The sequence below is a fragment of the Oreochromis aureus genome, linkage group 11 (assembly GCF_013358895.1).
Source record: "Oreochromis aureus strain Israel breed Guangdong linkage group 11, ZZ_aureus, whole genome shotgun sequence".
Lineage (NCBI taxonomy): Eukaryota > Metazoa > Chordata > Actinopteri > Cichliformes > Cichlidae > Oreochromis > Oreochromis aureus.
In genome coordinates, this window is record NC_052952.1 from 12,397,122 (window position 1) to 12,416,501 (window position 19,380).

At 44.2% G+C, this 19,380-nt stretch overlaps 2 protein-coding genes across 3 annotated transcripts in view; one reads left to right on the forward strand and one right to left on the reverse strand.

Moving 5' to 3' along the window:
* The first annotated feature begins 576 nt into the window (after positions 1–576).
* The window catches only part of LOC116326758 (teashirt homolog 1), a 39,730-nt gene continuing 20,926 nt past the window's right edge, over positions 577–19,380 (forward strand). Inside the window, exons 1-3 of one of the 2 annotated variants that reach the window (XM_039619339.1) lie at positions 577–644; positions 4,528–4,753; positions 6,916–7,488. In XM_039619339.1, the coding sequence (XP_039475273.1) occupies positions 7,449–7,488 (40 nt within the window). In that variant the 5' untranslated portion in view covers positions 577–644; positions 4,528–4,753; positions 6,916–7,448. Of the gene's footprint in view, positions 645–4,527; positions 4,754–5,870; positions 6,696–6,915; positions 7,489–19,380 lie in introns of those variants that run through there. The other variant, XM_031748173.2, reaches the window with a different exon arrangement.
* LOC116326762 (prostaglandin reductase 3) lies at positions 1,522–5,548 on the reverse strand. Its single transcript, XM_031748178.2, has 2 exons — positions 4,923–5,548; positions 1,522–2,646 (listed from the first exon to the last, which is right to left on the reverse strand). The coding sequence occupies exons 1-2, from the start codon at positions 5,204–5,206 to the stop codon at positions 1,716–1,718; spliced, it is 1,215 nt and encodes a 404-aa protein (XP_031604038.1). The 5' UTR covers positions 5,207–5,548; the 3' UTR covers positions 1,522–1,715.

Genomic DNA, 19,380 nt, shown 5'->3' on the forward strand with positions numbered 1-19,380 from the left:
TTTAAAGAACATTTTTTTTAAATTGTGCAATCAAAGTTTAACCGTCATGGGTAAAAAAAATTTTTTATTCTGACCCGAGAGGCTTTAGATCACAGATGTGATGCTTTAAATACTGAAAACATAAATGAGTGCAAAAACGTCACATCTGTGATTTAAGTAAATAATTTTTAACCTAAATTTGTAAGAGGAAGCTACACGAAAAAATGGCAAGCAACGACTAGCGTGAGTCATCCCCCTCCAACAGTAACAAAAACAATGATTAACATGCACACATATTTTTAAGCAGCTAAAAATAGTTTTAAAAAAAACCTAACAGTTACTGGGAAAATTAAAAATAACTGTGTACGTAAGACATTACGGGCCTGACTCAAAGCTACAAACATACCTACGGTGTCTCTTGTTGACACAGGCTGTGGCGTACGTGTGAGTGACTTTGAGAGGTGTTCTGACTTGCTCCACTACGGATTCAGAACTGCCTTGGCCTGGTGTGTTTCTGATTTCCTGCACCGTCTGGTGAAGGTAGCAGCTTTGCATGCTGGGGTCACACCTGTAACGTATTTCACACTGGGTTATATTTTGAGTAGCCACCTGGATGAGGAAATAACGTGTTCACGGTGCATGAAGACTACAGCCCTCCCTGCCAGGTAGGAACAGGTGTTTGTTTAAAATGACACACAGTGCAGTAATCCAACACGCACTGTTAAATGCATCTCTTGTCCATTTCCTGCTTTTGGAGTGGTCTAACCGTATACTGCTGAAGTTGGGACTATGAAAACTTTTTTTTTTTTAAGCTCAATAAGGTTTTCAAAGTTGAAAGAAACACTAAAGTTTTATCTTTGGGTTTTATTGAAATAAGTGCAATGTGATTAAACTTTAAATGGTATTTTTTAAGGCTTTGTTGTTTCAAAAAGCCAAATTAAATTCAAAAAATGGAAATGGAAAAAAAACGTGTCAAAGGGCATATCGCAGAGCATTCACTATGAGTGATTTTTTTTTTTACTCACGGTGGAAGAAAATAATGACATTTTCTAGCCCAACTCCTGGTTAGCTGGACTAATTTTTTTTTTATTATGTGCAGCTTCGGGGCATGTGAATGAAAAGATTGATTGTGTGAATGCCGTTTCTGTCAGCCACAAACAGGCAATGAAATGCCAAGCACACCTGGAGCAGCACTCACTTTTGACAAGCACATACCAATGTAAGGCCCTATTAGAAAAACAATGAAGTCTATCATAAAACATTTATGGTAGATAAAGTGCTCGAGAGCGCCAAAAGCAAGCGCATTATGGCAGCAGGTCTAACATGATTTCGGAGCTGGACGGAAGGTGTGGGGGGAAACGGCACGGGAAATTTTGTGGAGGTGAAAAAAACCTTAGCTTTTGTTTCTGAGCTTCAATATGTGGTGACTTTTGATTAGCACAAACTTCTTTAAAACTTTAAATATTTTATATTAAATTCTGTGCTGAATATATTGACGGCTGAGTGAATGTGCACATAAGAAAAAACAAAAACAACCCCAAATCACTTTCCAAAGTTGCTGTATGTTTATTCATGGCATTATTTTTAGTTACTGGGCTGCATCATCAGTCATTTTACAAAAATAAAAAGCTTTTCTGTGGTTATAAATACTTCATTAAACTACACAAATATACATTATTGACTGAATCATTGTAATTTCAAGTGTGAATTCTTAAGTGCATCTACAATCAGTTAAATCACAGCTTGCTATTACTAACAGACGGTGGTGCCACTTCCACCACGACTTTGCCCAGGTTTCTCCCTGCATACATGTAGTCGACTGCCCGGAAAACCGCATCCAAGCCTACAAATTTCCCCTCCTCTGCCAAATCACCGAAATCCACCTCACACACTAGCTGCCCTTTGGCAAACATCTGAATCATGCTACTCATAGCCTCCCTGTAGTCACCTAAGAAGTGGGGCAAGAAGAAACCCCGAATGCTGGCCGACTTCTGGAGCAGCTTGACTGGTAGCGTTCCTCCTTTGAAAGGTGGGATCCCTGAAGCGCTCTGGTACCCTGAGATGAAGCCAATCACTATCAGCCGGCCTTTATTGGCCAGACTGTTTACTGCGAGCTCTAAGACGCTCCCTCCGACTGACTCATAGACCACGTCTATGCCTTGTGGATACTCTTTCTTCAGGGTCTTAGCCAAGTCTTCAGCGGTGTAGTTGATCGGCCTGTCGCAGCCGATGGATTTGAGGAAACCGGCTTTCTCGTTGGTCGAGCAGGTCCCAATGACATGGCAACCAGCCTGCTTGGCAAACTGCACAGCGAACTGTCCCGTTCCTCCTGCGGCCGCCGTGACCAGGACAGTCTCACCTTTAGCCAGGTCGCCCAGACGTTTTAAGGCAATATAAGCCGTGGCACCGCTGACCAAAAGGGTGAGGAACTCTGGCTTCACCGCAGGAACAGGCACAGCTTCCTTGGCTGGGACCACCGTGCACTCGGCAAACGCACCACTCCCGAAGTAGGCCACAGTATCCCCGACGGTGTAGCGGGAGCTTGCGCTAAGGCCAAGGCCGACAACCTCCCCAATGCCCTCAAAACCTGCATCAAAGGGAGGCTTCACCGAAGGGTCGTAACGGCCCGCTGAGTAATTAATGTCTGAGGCGTTGATTCCCACAAAACTGAAACACAAGAGAAAAATAATTGAGGATTAAAAGTTAGGGAAATAAATCTGCTACATCAGCATGTGCTGAGCAAAATGGATACATTAACATTGCATTTCAGTTAACGGGGTTTTGTGCGGTTATTAGCGTAAGCACATATTTCCTGAAATCCTGTATGAAGGTCAACTTCCTTGTTGTGCAGACGGGCGCGCACAGGGCCCAAACACTTTGGTTTGTTTTGGCAATGAGTTATTTTTTCTCTTTTCCTTCTCTTTGCTCGGAAAGAAAAGTCCTGCACTGACAGGGAAAGGTTTGTATCACAAAACACATTGCATGATGTCATGATTCATTGTCTTCAGAGACACCAACAACAAACTGCACTTTAAAAAAAAAAAAAAAAATTCAGATAGCTGCTTCTTGCCTCAACATGAAGACGGTTGTTTTCATCTTACTTTTGTAACATGCTGGAAACAAATATGTGAGAAAGGAACGTATAAATAAATCATTTACTGTCTTTTAGAGCGGCACGCACGCTGTGCCTCATTACCGTGCATGTCACACGTGTACTTTGAGCTCCCAGATAATGCTTCTGTGGTTTATAGATGGGTGGCACCGATATAACAAAACGCCTTGGTTTGACTTCTTCACATCTATGGAATCAGTTTCCTCACGGCGACGTATTATTTTATTATCAAAAAGGTACAAACTGTTTGCATGTGCATAAACTAGCAATGCGTCTGAGTTTAAATAACACTCCAAATTAGCAGGGGATCTGTAACAATAAAGTCTCAGTCTGTGCAAGCCTAAGCCCTAGAAAAACTTTTCAAACAGGTAACACAGGTTTGCCCAAAATGCTCTGTTAAATGATAGCGAGCCTAATAATTTGACACTGGTTCCACTGAAATTACAAAATAAGATACAGTGTATTGATAAATGCTACACTTGGGGATAAAAAATAAATCCAGTCCAGAAAGTCCAGAAAACTACAAAAAGACACGTCTTGCAATTTTATACGACTTGTGTCCTTTGCATGTTCGTGACCAAATTTATGTGCACATATGGCTCAGATAAGATGCTGAGGGACACCTGGAGTCTTGAAAGTGAAGGGTTGTAGTACATGTAAAATATTTCTGCACGCATTTTATTTATTTACTCATATATATATATATATATATATATATATATATGTATATTTTTTTAAAGCTCAGTCTCCTCCTTTCACTGCAGCCATGAATTCTTTAAATAAAAACTGCTCACACTCTTCTTCTGTATTTTATATTCCTTTAAAATTTCTCTTACACCGTGATAAACGGGACAAAGTGTTCTCCGGTTTACTTTCTCCTGTTAGTTAAAACATCTTCCCATGACTGTGATGCATCACTGGCACAGACGACCCGGACGGTCAAAGGTCTCGGTGCACCAAGCGACTGTCTTACAAGCTAATAAGATCCTAATGTTGTATGTTTTACACTCAGTCTCGGGGAGGACTGTATTTTATTGGCAGTAAATACAGCAGTAAACCCTGAGGTAGACTGATGTAAAGCTGACTTAACATTAAAAACCACATCAGGCGCACACAGCCAGCAATGTTGTAGGAACCTGAAAGCAGAGTGAGGTGGAATCAGAAATTTATGCAGAAATCCAACTATTAAAAAAAAAAAAAGCATTAATGTATGTTTTTTGGCTTTAATTTCATTTATCTGTTACTGTAATAACGCCGACTCTGTTCAAGCACAACAGAGCCCGTACAACAGACTCCTGGATACACTCTGCCTTCTGCTGCTGTGAATGAAAGAAATGATGCTGCAATTCCAGCGCCGTGTAGCACTCCCATCGCCTTCTCCATCATCTCCATCTCTTGATGCCAGCCTGAGCCCCCCCATGACTTTCTGTTTGCAGGTTGGTGACGTAGAGACAGGACAGAGAGAGAGAGAGAGCAGGGGAGAGAGAGCGATAGAAGAGAGAGAGAGAGAGATGCCGAGATGGATTGATAGACAAATGCAGAGAGGGCGGAACTTGGAATTACAGTACAGCGCTTATTCCTCACGTATTTTTCCATCTTGTGGCGATGATGATGATGATAATGATGAGGGTGATCGCAGGTGCTGGACATGGGTGATTCGAGGTAAGCGGAGCCGTTTAATAACTTCTCAACAATCTCCTGACAGATCGGCATTTTAAAAAAAGAAAAAGAAAAGAAAGAAAGAAAAAAGACGCTTCGGGTCACCTAACGCTTTTCCGACCGACAGAAAAACAGAGTCCGTGTGTTCCCACCGTCACCAAAAACAACTTACCGATTTCTGACCAGCAAGTCCGCGTCTCCGGGTGTCGGAACGGCCACGGTTTGCGTAGAAACGGCCTCTCTGAAATTCGGGCTAAGCTTGGTGACTACCAGCTTTTTCATGCTGCTCGCTATGGAGGATCCTTTAAAATCCATGAAGTGCGCCGAGTAGGACATATCTACGATGAAGCGCCTGGCAGCCAGATGAACTCCTGAAAGTGTGTCGGTGCCTCTGCGCCCCCCGTAGATTAGCGGTAGTGCTCTCCTGCCGTTTCTCGCCAACAGCGCCCTGGACATGATTGCAAAATGTGACAAAGTTCACGACCAAACTTGACGCGTGCTCGTGCCTGTGATTAGGTCGATCAGGTGCCATTAGCCTGCACCAGAAGCCTCCCCTCTGCACACGCACGGCGTGCAGGCCAGGCCCGGGCCAGGCTGAGCCGAGCCAAACGAGCTTTTAGACCAAAAAATAATTTAAAAAAAACAGGGGGGGAGAAAAAAAGCGCGATGCGTCGTAGCGTGACTCTTACGCAAAGCAAACAAGCGGGGGATCGAGTTTAGGATTAAAACATTGCACTGGTGCATCCCCAGCGTGGAGCACAGCAGCGCCTCAGACTTGTCGTCGGGAGTCCCTCCCCTTCCCGGACACAACACTCACTTCCTACTAAGGTGAAACAAATCAATCCTCGTCTCCCCACACAGGCTATCCTCAGCCGTTTCACTCCCACGAAAAGAACGCCAACCCATCGGATCTTTTTCCAACACCTACAAATAACAAAAATCACGGTCCGAGCGTGCACTGAATGCGCTCCCGTTTAACTGGCGCCTTTTTTTTTCCTTTTCTTCCTAATACTAAATGTTGTGAGCGTCATAGGAGAGATGTTTCTGCCCACACTACACCTGTAACCAAAAAGCTCCCACAGGCGATTTTGTGAAAGTGTCTTGTTTTCATCTCATTCCATTATTTGTTTATTTATTTATTTTGCCTGCTCCTTCCATGCAGCTGTGTTATCATCTGTTGTCATCTGACTGTCATTTTTCTGGAAGGATCTATTCTTAACAGCGCTGCCGGAGCGCACTGGGGGATATTAAAGCGTCAGCGGGAGCAAGAGTCGTGCCCTAACTCGTGCCGTGTCACTACCAGGCGATCTTAAGATGTCACCTGAGTTGCAAAAAGCTCAGACTTAAGTAGTGAGCCTTGTTGTTTTTGATAGTTTGCAAGAGGTGTTGGGATAAGTTTGGTTTTGTTAGCTGATCTCGCAGTAAGTTTTGAGAGGATCATATCCTTTTGTCGGAGGTTTGGCTTCTTTTTTAAGCAAAGGGAGAAGGAGAGAGAGAGAGAGAGAGGGGGAAAACAAGACAATTAAAAAGATTGACAGGTAGGCTCCTCTGTCAGGGGTGACGCTTGTGGAGAGGGGAGGAGTAAAAATGTAGCAGGAAAAGCCACTCGATGCGTCTGTCTATCAGTTGAGACTGTCTGAAACAGCTTCTGGATCCGCCGCGTTCCCATTTTTTTCTTTTTTTTGAGAGACCGCGGATCAGTCCCTGGAGTTTTTGCCCCCCGTCTTTTTTTTGTGGCTTTTTCAAGAGACAAATATTTTAGTCCATGTCGATCTGATCTGTTGTTGGCGAAGCTTGGATGCGCCTGCGTCTTGTTTCCCCTCTCTCTCAAGTGATATCCTCTCCACCGCATCAACCACCCCTCCAAAAAAAAAAAAAAAAAACCCGACTCTGTCCAACATGCGATCAGATGAGCGGTGAAAATCATTTTCACGACTCTTAAAACGTAAGTACGAGAGAAAGCCTACTCGTCTCCATTTATTTTATTTAATTATTTTTCCCCTTCTGTGGGAGAGAAAGAGGGCAGAAGGGGAGGGAGGAAAAAAGTCTCCGCCGGACTGGTGAGGCTGGATCCGGGCTGAGGTGGCGTGGTGGTGACGGGATTGACATTAACCCATCTAATGCCTGTCTATCTCTCTTCTCCTTTTCCATTCTCTCTCTTTCAGGTCTGTGGCAAAAGAACGGAAGGAAACACAAGGATACATTACTTATCAGAGGTGTGCACTCGGGACTTATTTGTTTGGTTACCGCCAGAAATCTCTTTCTTTTCTTTTTTCTTTTTAGTTTTGGTGTGCGTAAAAGGCGCAGCAAACTATCGTCCCCCTCCAAACAGCACTGGAGATTAGGGGGATTTTTTTTGTTTTTCCCCCAAAGGGAGTGAACCGAAAACTTGGGTTTCAAGGTGCTGGTTTTTTGCTTCTTTTCGTACTCTGCCACGAGAGAGATGAAGGAAGATGATTTTTAATGGACGTGAAGGTGTCAGGAGCTGGCCGAATCCCTTCGTAATTTTTGAGCTCAGTCTCGCTGAAGCCGACCCAGCTATCACATCCAAAAAAGAGCAGCCGGTTTGAAGAGACATTCTCAGCTCAGAGATCAACAACACCCCTCCCCCGAAAAACGGGATGATTTTTCAAAACTGATAAGACTCCATTTGTTTGTAATTCCTGCATGAGAAGCACCGTGGAACGCGACGGTCACTATGCCGAGGAGAAAGCAGCAAGAGCCGCGGCGATCAGCAGGTAGAACCCGCCCCTCCATTACGACCATTTCTCATCCCAGTAACCAACTAGTTTTTATTTCCAAGTGCCAATTGGAAGTCTCTCCTTCCACCTTTTTTTCCTTTAGCAGTACTGCATGCTGCGATTTATTACCAGTATTATTATTATTTTACAACTTATGGTTTAAATTAAATTATTTGTGTTAATAACACAGCGCTCAACTCAGCCCTGGACACACTGTTGTGTTTAAAATGTATCTAATTGCGCAAATGACGCACGTATCTGCGCAATGCCACTTTGAGATTTTTTTTGAAATCCTCCTGTGCCAGGAAAGTTCTATTAAGAATGGTGAGATAAACTAAATGGCATGTTATGGGGATAAAAGGGAGTTTTTGAGGTTCAAGAGTGAGTAATGATGAATAATTGACTGGGAAAGAAAGGGGGGAGAAAAACGGGCGAGAGCTGGTTTTTCCTTTCTTTTTTATTTTATTAGAGGATTGCCACCCTTGATTTGATGCGTGATTGATCGTCTGTCATGTGGCAGTCTTTGATCTATTCATCCCTGATAAACATCAATAAATCCCTCCATGAAGACAAGCATGCTTCTGGTAGCCACTTAAATGCACAACCCTACTTTTAACCAGGAACTGAAAAGCAAAGAAAAAAAACGAAGAAAAAGAAAAAAGGATAAAGAAAAAAGTTGGGAATTGTGGTGGAAAAAATCACCTTATTTCTTCAAATGTGCATGCACAGAAAGCAGATGAAAGCACTGTGTGTATGTTCAATTGCAAGAAATTCCCCAACACTCTTTAAAAAAAAAATCAGGTATTTGAATTCCCCTCCTCTTCCTATATACTCTTAGATGAAAATATGGAAGATTCTGGCTGTCCTCGTCCAAAATATTCCTCCCTTATTCGCTGCAAGAATCAGCCCACAGTTGAGGTCCACTGCTGGATATGATTTTTATAATGTGACCAACTGATAAAGCCAGGTGTTGGCAGAGGACCGACAAGGTTGACTTCTAGTGGTTTGGATGTGGACTCCCCCTTTTTCCTCTTGTCTCCCTGCAGCCTTTAAACAAATGTAAATGAGTGACAGGGGTTTCTACCTCTGTGCTAATGAGGCCGAGCCTTTGAAGTTAGGCATTAACAACTGGAGTGAACAAAAGACAGTTACAGAATTTTAAAGAGATTTTGAAATATGAGGTGCAAAGCGGGTCGAACAGGAGGGCCAGCCGACGAAGACTTTGAACTCAGCAGGTTTTATCATTTTAAACAGAGAGCTGGCGATGATGAAGATGATGGTGGTGGTGATGATGAGGATGAGGAGGAGGATGAGAAGGAGTGTAGGACGGATGAACATTCAACCGGTGCTCGCTGTTAACTTCGCCTTTTCTCGTTTGCCTTTGTGGCAACCTGTAATATGTTTTCTGGCCCACACTGCGAAGCAAGAATCGAGATTTATATACCGAGTCTCGCTGTACCTTTCTGCATTTGTGTGTGTGAGACGGAGAGAGCAGTCACCGCTGTTGTTTTGGCAAAATATCCCCCTGGAAAAGGTTGGCCACGATGGGAGCAGAGTGACTCCCGTTAGGTTTCTGCATGTAGATGGAGGCATGAAAAACATGACATCTCTGTGACCCCTCCCTTCCCCTCCTTTCTCCTGCCACACACACACCACACACACATACACACAAACCATTGATCCATTACAACGTCCACTGAGTGCCATGCACATCATGGGTTGTAATGGTCAATCACAGCTTGGCAAACGGGATGTTTTCCATTCTTTCACGAACACGATGGCCGGTCAGAGATAACGCCCTCCACTCCACGCTTCCAGAAGCGACTGACTAACACGCAGTCACGCTGATACGCGTGCACACACCGACTTACACACCAGGCTAGCCCGATGCTCCACTGGGAGCTCGTACTGACCTGTGGCTTCCTCTGTGTGCTACTGCTCAAAGAGGAAATAGCTCATAGTGGGACTAGGCATGGAAATCAGGAGTCAGACAATTAAAACAACAATAGCAGACTTGTGTGGACGGCCTCTTTTTTCATTCTCACTTTGTAAAGCTTGTGGAGACTTTTATTTGGTGCGTTATGTTTCAAGGCCGCACCATGCAAAGTTGTATTTTGCAAATCAGAAACAGCAAAACATTTTCTTAACAGTTTTATTTCTTTGAAGTACATAATCAGATGTGCACATTTCCCTTTTAATTTTCATACACTGTGCACTTCTTAGGCAGCTTCTTGGCAAAGAGCTGAATTTTCGGGTTGCTTGAGCTTCCCATGTTAAAACTTTTCTTTGATCGGGTTGTTAACCGATTGTTTTATTTTGCAGTAAATTTTACTGTTTCCGCAAATGAAATTTTTTTTTAAACAATAATGTTTTTGTTTTTGTTTTTTTGCAAAGAAAATTATCACAGGATTTCTTAGGATCATTTTGAAGTATCTCTGTGTGTGTGTGTGTGTGTGTGTGTGTGTGTGTGTGAGACTGCTGTTTAGATGACAAAAAACCCCCATTAATGACATATTCCACCGATGGAATGAAAATGCAGCACTCGTTGTTACGCTTCCTGTTGCTTCATAATTTTCATCAGGAAATTCACACGCAGGAATTCCAGAACATGGAAACCAAAACTTGAAGAAACTTTGCAAACCTGAATCAGCAAGTTTGTGAAAAAATATTTATATATATATATATATATATACACACACCCTGGTGTTCTTGTTTGTGCAAAGATGGATGCTCCTGTTGTGCATTACTACGTGCACCCCGTACAGTCGATGCCTTGGTTTAAAGGTAAAGAGGCCAGGAGGAAAAACCAAAAAAAGTAAGCCTGCCTTTCATGGTAGGCAGGCTTGCATAGTCTTACATGAGGAAGACGAGGGAAAAGAGACGACGAGATGGTCGCTCTTGTTCCGTTGCATGATGGTTAATTATAAGAGAAACGGTGTGTGTGTGAGTGTGTATAGAGTGGGGAAGGGGTAGTGTTGGTGGTGGTGGTGGGGGTAAGGTTGCTTCCCGTTGGCTTCATTAGAGAGAGCCCTAATTATCTGTGGAGCTGATGGATTTGTGACAGGCCCTAACGATTAATGCTGACAAATTCAGTAAGGTGTCAAGTCCACAGCTGCCTTGATGTAATCAAGTTGATATTATACAGTCCCCATAGCCCCTAGTGCAGCACCAACTCAATTTGCCTGTGCAGGTGACAAATGGACTTTGCTACCTGACTAATCACATCAGGAGACAATGCCAGTTAATGACCTCAGTAAGGCCCACCCCCCCATACACACACACACACACACACACGCCCCCATCCTCACCACCTCCTATAACCTTGCAATAAGCGAGCCAGACCAGCCACAGCACATTGCAGGCTATCCCTCTGTTCTCTGCTAATTTTCTGCTTGTCCCATTGTTTTTATTTTCATTTGAATTCTTTCGGTTACGACGAAAATCGTTTACGTGTTGTTTTTTTAAAAATTACTATTATTATCATTAATGCAGTGCATTTTTCGTGAAGTTTCCTCTTATTTTCTGCTGGAATTTTCTCAGTGGAAATTTCTCAACTCTTGCGAGAGATTTATTTATTTTTGTATTAATGACACGACTGAGGCCTGTTCTAACCGCCTGATGCATCAGCGCTCCAGAGTAATCCCGGGAACCATTTTTAAAAATCTCGACGTTCTGTTGAAGTTTTTACACTTTTGCATGTGTTGCGGCCCCACCAGCCCCGCCACCCCCACCCTTGCCAGTAAATCACCGCCACTTCATAGAACGGCCTCCTCGTACTTTGGCTGAACGTTCTCCCAGCTCGGTGTTGTAGTCGCCCGCCTCGCTGAAGGCCTCCAGTTTATTCCGAGCTGGAGAATCACAGTGCCCGGGGATTAATGATTTTGCATGCCCGGGGTAGCTAAGATTACACAGCGACCTTTGTGCTCTTACTTGACGATGCTGTTATGTGATATTCTCCCCTCGAAATAATCAGCACGCTGAGATTTATGTGACACCCCCCCCTCCACACACACACACAGACATCAACTCACCCTTCTGTCTGCACCGGTGTCCTGAGGAATACTGCACTGGCTCTAGGTGTGTGTGTGTGTGTGTGTTTTATTGAAAAAACTCAGTGTTGCCAGATTTGAATACCCCCCTCCTGAGAATTAGAACAGTCTTGTTTTGATGAAAAGTTGATTTTTCAAGAAAGGAACTAGTGTCTCGCTTGAAAGTTGGAAGGCTTAACTTCCGATGGCTCAAAGGCTGCACAGCTTCTGAGAAATGAGAAGTTTATGTTAGATTTGGATGAAAAAAGAGAAAAAAAAAAGACGTGTGTGCATGTTTGTGTGAGTGTGTAAGAGGAGGAAAGGGAGAGAGATGAGGTGAGAGTGTGTGTGTGAGCTTGTAGCTTAGCACTGACCGGTGTTAGTTTTCCTGGAATGAATAACTCCAACGAGTGTAACGGTAACCACGCCATGTTAGTCATCCTTTTTAGCGTGGCCTGCCCCTCTGCCCCCCCCCCCCTCCCCCCCCAACCCCCCACATCACTGCAAGAGCAGGAAAACAAGCTCCAAGAGCAGCGCCATGTTTCTCATATCTCTGTTATATCGCTGCACTATTCCCAGTCAAAAAGGAGGGATATCAGACAGAGTGGGAACACTTATCGATCCACCGCAGCCTTGTTTCATCCCAGCCCCAACACCCCCAACACACACACACACCTCGCATGTACTCTATGTTTTCTGGCCATTTTATTTAGCCCGGTGTGTGCGGACTCAGCTAGAGGTTACACTAATTGGAGCGGTGGCGTCGTTAGCAGGTGGCATCGATCGACTTCGTCAATAGCCACTTTTGCTCCTGCGCCACCCTCCCAAACTAGCAGTTAAATTTACATCTGGGATTTGAGCCAGTCAGAGGTCAAACTTGCTCAGCTCGCTCTTCTAATGCCTCGAGTCACCACAAGTGCCCCTGGTGTTTGTGTGTGTGTCTGTGTGTGGTATTAGTTTCTTACATGATTTAGTTTCATTTATCATCCTTGTAATTCTTTTGCATGAATGTGCAAATATTAGTTGTGTAAGCATTACCAAAACAGTTTCAAGATCAACAAGTTTTTTTTAATATAAGAAAAAAAAAGGATTATCAGGAATAACTAATTACAAGATAGATGATATTAGCAAACTTGTAACCATGTAGCTTTCGCGGTTCACATGGGTAAAAGATAGATTTCACGCCATACCACTAATGCCCCTCCTTGTCTTTTTCCTCTTTTTGATTCTTTTCGGGGCATTCGCAACAAAAACCTGCCCTCGGGGCACGCCGCTACCATCACTAGCAGTGTGTTGCCCTCACTGCACTTTAAACACACACATGCACACCGTCAACCATAAACACAGACAGTCAGACAGACGCACGCACGTACACACACAAAAACGCACGTACACACCTACACCTAATGCTTAAGTGCAGCCAGCATGTCTCTGTGGGAGGTCATAATGGAGGTGGCTTAGTATGATGGGAAATCATATCATTAAAGAAGCCAGATGTGCTTTGTTGCCTGCCTTGCAGCACATAAAAACAGCAGCAAGTCATGGGATCCAAAAAAGGAGGAAAAAAAAAACGCTAGTCTGAGAAAATCAAGTCTGAAACAGATAGAAAGCAGCCCTCTGGGACTGGGCTGACAAGCAGTCTTATTCCTGACTGCCATAGAAAAACAATTTCCCCCCAAATAAAGAATTTTTGTTCTCATTTTTCAATGTTGCAGCAGCATAACAAACTCGTTTTCTTAACTTTCATGAAATTTCAGAAAGGACTCAAAGCTTTGATAAACGACTTGCTGTCGCCGTTATCAGCTCTCTGTTAAGTGTGCTTAATTACTATGTAATATTTGTGTTGTGCTGAGTAATTACAGTTTGTTAAGGGTCCACAGTAGGGATGTAAGACCTCCGAGCTCATTAATGAAAAAAACAAACAAACTGTTGATATTTTGTGTGTGTGTGTGTTTTTTATTTATTTATTTTTTGCCTTCCTCTGGCACATAATTTGAGACATGAGGAGGATAAGAGGGGAAACGTTCAAGAGAAGTAGTCATGCAACATTTACAGCACAAAAATTGACATCTTAAATTTTCTTAAGTAAAGTATTACATTTGCCGAGGGTAAATTTGCTCTCTTGATCAGTGCTGTGCCTCCTCGAGAGGCTATGGGAAAGTCTGCTAGAGCCAAATTTAACATGTTACTACTATCAATAAAAGATGAGCAATTACAGAATATTTTGTTTAATAAGTATTTGAATTCCTCGGCGCAGGAAAAAAAAACAAAAAAAAAAACATGTAGCTTACCCACTCATTACATCAGTTAGCAGGGGGAGTGAGAGGCAGCTCTTTGATGCCAACAAACAAACAAGACAAACGAGATGGGCCCACTACAGAAGAGCAAAAGCCCCATCCAGGGACACCCAACCCCTGTACACTCCTCCCTCTCCTCCCTCTCTTCTTCCTCTGTTCTTCTCTATCTCCCTCTACCTCTCTCACTCTCTCTCTTTGACTCTTTCACATATCTCTCCTCTCATTTTGCAGCACTCCGTCTCCCTTTATTTCTTGCTCTTTTACCCTCTCCAGCATGTTTCTCATCTCAACCCCGTCCCACCCACCCCTTTCACTTCTGGATAAATACTCTTCTTTTTTCTTCTTCTTTTTTTGCCAATCCAAAGCAAAGAGAAAAAAGAAATTCTGGCGTTGGGGCTAAACAAAACCAAAAAACCAAAAATGAGGCTGGCTAAAAAGAAATATATGTTTTCCTTTTTTTTAATTCCTCATTTTTCCCGTTGGTTGTACCTCGTCGGACAAACTTAGAGATTGTCAGGGTTGAATGAAACGCTTAAAAGGAGGCAGCTGGGGGAGTGAAGGAGTTGAACTTCGTGTTCTTTTTACGTCTTTTAACAAATACTAAATTATCTCAGCGTGGCTTAAATCCATACAGCAATGTAATGATTAAGTGTGGGGTTTCCCCCCCCCTCTGTTATGGAACTGGAAGGAGTGGGGGGGGGGAAATGGATGTGTGATGGTTTGATGACAGCGGTGGGCACCGATGTTTAGTCCAGCAGCAGCACCAAAGAAGATTGGCCGTGTGGGTGAAGCTCTAGAGAGGTGGATATTTAGGATAGGGAAGGGAGATGAAATCTGTGCGTGTGTGTTTGTGTATTTGCTGCATGGGGTGGAGTGGTGGGTGGTGGGTGGGGTGTAGCTTTTAGGATGGGCATTAAAGCTGACAGATGAACGGGACGATGGACAAATTCTCCCACAACAGCTGTGACTGCCGCCATTATCCTGACAGGTGTCAATTAAGAATTACTGCCTGGCCGGCCGAATTGCCCCTCCCGACTCACGCACATGTCCCTCCATCCCTACAACATTCCCCTCCAACGCTCTCCTCCGCTCCCCACCCCTTGTCCAGCTGTCGGTGTGTGAGAGAAATAACACTTTACCCTTGTCAGGGTTGTCACAGGCCCTGCAGCCCCTGTTCTCTCCCCCTTTGAAACAGCAGCCAGCGGCAGGCACTCATTGATCAATAGCTCGCTGTATTAGCAATCACGGTGAAGCGAGTGTTGGGCGGATGGGTGGAAGGTTTGGAAGGTCCGGTATTTTCCCCATTTTAACCTCGATCTCTAGGCCGGTTCGCACTCTGGTAGTTGAAAAATACCAGAACGATGCAAAGATGTAGGCGAAAGCAAAACTCTAGATCAGGCTCGCTATGCAGTTTGTTCATTTTATCCCTAGTGTGCGTCATACATACACAGTGTATGTTAAGTTCACCTTCTGCAAAACAGCAGCAGCTGCAGACTAACCTAACCGCTGGTTCTTCTTCCCTCCGTGTTCCTCGCGCTGTTGGCTAACACAGGCCCGTTTTTTATTCCACATTGTAAAGTGGGGAGCTGAGGTCAGCGAGTGAGAAAATGAACAGTTGCCATTGCCCATCTTGAGGGCTTCCTTCCAGTAAACCCGTTGGCTGACAAACACGTTTGAGTCGACAGGCTTCTGGCATTAAAGTGGAAAAAAAACAAACAACGCCCCCCCCCAAAAAACTCTCAAATTTAAGTGGCGTGTGTTCCACATTTGCCATATTTTCTCAATTTTTAAGGGTTTAAATCAGTGCAGCGGCATGTAGGTCATTTCCCTCGGTAATTGGTAAAGTGTAATCGAAAGCATTATGTGCACAGGCTTCAGGCAGCCAAGTGGTGACTGCGCGCAGTAAGCAGCAGAGCAGGAAACGTAAAGTTCAGTTTTACATTTGCCATTATTTCTAATTAAATATCACCTAATTTACCGTTACATGCATATATATGAAGTTATTATACGCCTGTGTGTAACACTGTTGCCACTGCGTAGTTTACTGCTCGGCTTCTGTAATGTGCAGTTTTCGGCGCCGGTGCAGAATAAACATGGGAAACTTCAGTCGGTTAAAGGAGGGAAGCAAAAACAGCAACGCGCAAGAAGCAACATGAGAGCGAGCGGAGAAGGCTCCCCAGGAATACGCAGATGGATTTGCATGTTCACTTGGGAGTTACAGTTTTGGATTTCCTCCCTAGAAATCATTTGCCACAGAAAATAACCGGGGAAGATAATATCAGTGTTATTTTGCTACTCCTAGCCGTATTTGCATATCTCTTGTTTTAAATAAGGCAACCCCCTCGGAGTGAAACTCGGTTTGTTTTTTTTTGTTTTGTTTTTCCTAAGCTTCATTCAGCATCACCTCTTTTTCCTCCCCTCATCATCACAGATCTCTCTCTCCTTCTTTCTCTGTTTATTTCACTCTTTCTTTCGGGCCTACCTCCTCTCTGCTGTCTCACACTGGCACTAGACTGCTCTGAGCGATTATCAAACCTGAGAATATTTTTCCATCCCCATGCAAATCACCCCACCATGCTCTCTCTTATCGTTCCTGCTTTGCCCCCGCTACCTCCTCCCCGCCCCGGCCCCATCCACCCCCAAACGGCTGTGTGTAATCAAAGTAAACGGCAGCTAAAGCTAAAAGGGAAACGCTCTTTGTGGAGATGGATGGAGGGATTAAATATTAACCGGATGCGGCTGACTTAAGGCAAGTGTTTTACATAGCTGCTCCCGCCATGGATGCCGCACATTGATCCCTTTGCCCTGGTGCTTTTACTTGTTTGGCTGCCTGCCGTTAATTTTTCACCATCATCTTGCTGGCCGGGCCTTTAGAATGGGAACGGGGGGGGAGAAGGAAGCCAACAAATGGTTCAGCCATCTATACCCCCCCCCACAACCGCCCCACACACACACACACTCATACACACTCCACCCCCACCCCACCCTTGCTGTGTGCTTTTAACAGGGGCAGGTGAGATGGATGATAGCAATTTGAAATTTTGTTTGTGCGTGTGATCATGGAGATTGTTTTCAGTATTACCATGGTGTAACAATTCCAGTGATTAATTGAGGTGAATGCTTGGCTCAGATTAGAAGGATCAGGAAAACTGGAGGTTTTTTTATTTTTGCACCCCCCCCCCCGTCCTTGCTCCTGACTTGTCAATGTCGTGTTTATCAACTGACCCCAGAGTCCAAAGTTGCTAGCTTTTTATACGCGCTTACAACAACACACTCTCCCAGTTTCTTGCCTGCACACACACACTGCCCCTCTTGTCATATCCCTTACTTCATTTCCTCATGCCTCTTTCTTCCTGTCCTCCAGCTGTGATTAAAAGACAAAATCAAACCACTCAGGCCGAACTTTGTCCAAAGAGGAGACTAAACAATAACAAAATGGCTTACAGAGGCTGCACTATTCCAGGGGTAGGGATTTTCTTCCAGTGGCAACAGCGCCGTGTTTTTATGTGTTTGTTGTCTGTATGTGTATAGCAATATCCTGTGGGGGTCACAGAGACGGCCTGTTAACGTGGAGCTGGGGGGGGCTAATACCAGTGGTCCTTCATCCCACCCCTCCTGCACCGGTGCTGTTGACAGCGTCATGAAGGCCTTCTGGCATTTATAAATGTGTGTCCGTGCTCCAGCTTAGCTGCCCCCCTCAACTCCTCTCCAAACACTTCTGCTGCACACACTCCCACCCCAGCCAGAGTGCACATCCGACAGGGTCGCAGGCAGGTCGTGACCCCCAGGTGGCCACGGTCCGAACGAAGCAGGTTCTTATTTGCTCTCTTTTCTCTCTTTTCGGCTGGCTTCATATTCTATTTAAGTTCAAAGAGATATGAGCCTTTTTATGCAGGATATCAGTGTTTCGCTGCTGGGAGGTACAGATAGCTGGTATTTAAAATGCTGCATGGTATTAATTTGACGATTTTCATGCCACCGAAAAAAAAATGTAAATAATTTTGTGGTTCAACCAGAATTACACATTATTAAAATGCTCTAAGCCAATAAGCCAATATTAATAGCAACAATAATAATAAGAACGCTAAAAATATTGTTGCCCTGTTGTGTAATCCAATCAGAACGCTACATTAAGTTAAATCCGGCTACCTTTCATGACACCATTGTGTTTGATTTCCCCAATAAACACATGATGATGAAATTGGTACACAGTGTTAGACCTGCCTTATGGGTCATCCTCTAATATGTGGCAAGCAAATCTATTAAATATGTCTGACTCTACTCTTTATTCCCCTCCTTTGTCTATTGGATCCTCACCAACTTCTTCCTTTTCATGGTGTTTTCTTTCTCTTTCTCCTCTCCCTGTCTTTCGGTGTTTCAGGCTCTTTTGCTCTCCTTTAGTCAAAGTAGCCCTGGTCCCCATAGCAACACACAGTGAACTCTTACTCATTAGTGTGTGTTGCAGCCCAATGAATGGCCTGGATCCTGCTCTTCATTCCTGTGATTTCGTACTAACACAACCATCACCTCATCGTGATTTGTATTTTCTTTTTTGTACCTGACTGCAAGGAGTAAATGCTAGTGAAGATATTTGGATGATTTCAAGTCAGTAGTGGGTGAATGTGTGTGTGTGTGTGTGAGAAAGAGAGAAAGCACATGAAGATTGAGAAGCGACACTGGGAAATGTCCCTCCGCCACGCCTGACTCGCGCTCGGCTGTTTTCTTTTTTTTTGGCCGTTAAATCTCCAGTGCACTGATAACAGGTCAGCCGTTGAGAGAGAAATGAAAGGGAGGAGGAGTGTAAAGAGAGAGAGAGAGAGAAACTGGAAGGGGGGTGAGAGTGAGGAAGAGGAAGACTGGGATATGATTAGAGAGAGTGTGAGTAAGGGAGTGTGTATGCAAGAGGGGGAAAAAAAGCGAAAGAGAGAGATTGGTCTTCATGCTGGCTCACCCATTGCGTGGGCGGTGCATGGAGTAGAGAGGTCAATAGGATGCCGTGATAGGCTAATCTGCCAGGAAGGGAGGGCTAGGGCAGGCCTCACGGGAGCAGCTCATTGGCTAGACTCATTTGCCCTGTGAAATAAAATCTCATCATGTCTTTGTTTTCTTTTTCTTTTCTTTTTCTTCACCATTTCAAGATTGATAGTGCGAGCATTTGCTCTGAAAAGTCTTTTGGAGTGTGTGAATATTTATCTGTTTGCATATAAACTGTATGCATCTGTATAACGCTGCGTGTGTGTGTGTGTGTGGCAGACCTCTCTCAGTTCATCCCAGTTCCTGTGGGAGTGTGCGTGCATGCGCAACATTTCCAGAGCTGTGTGTGCTCGTACTCCCAGTCAGACACATGGATGACAGATGACCCAGTGGGAGACACCAGCCATCCTGCCCAACCGGAATCTTGCTACCCCCCACCCCCCACCCCCTTGCCTATTAAAAAGTGCGCACTTTGTTTACTTCCTCGGCTTTTAGCCATAAATCCTGGATCTACCTCCAATGTGGCGTTGCCCTCTTTTCCTCAGGTTACGGCTTTGAACACGATCATAATAGCTGCGTCACCGCTTGTG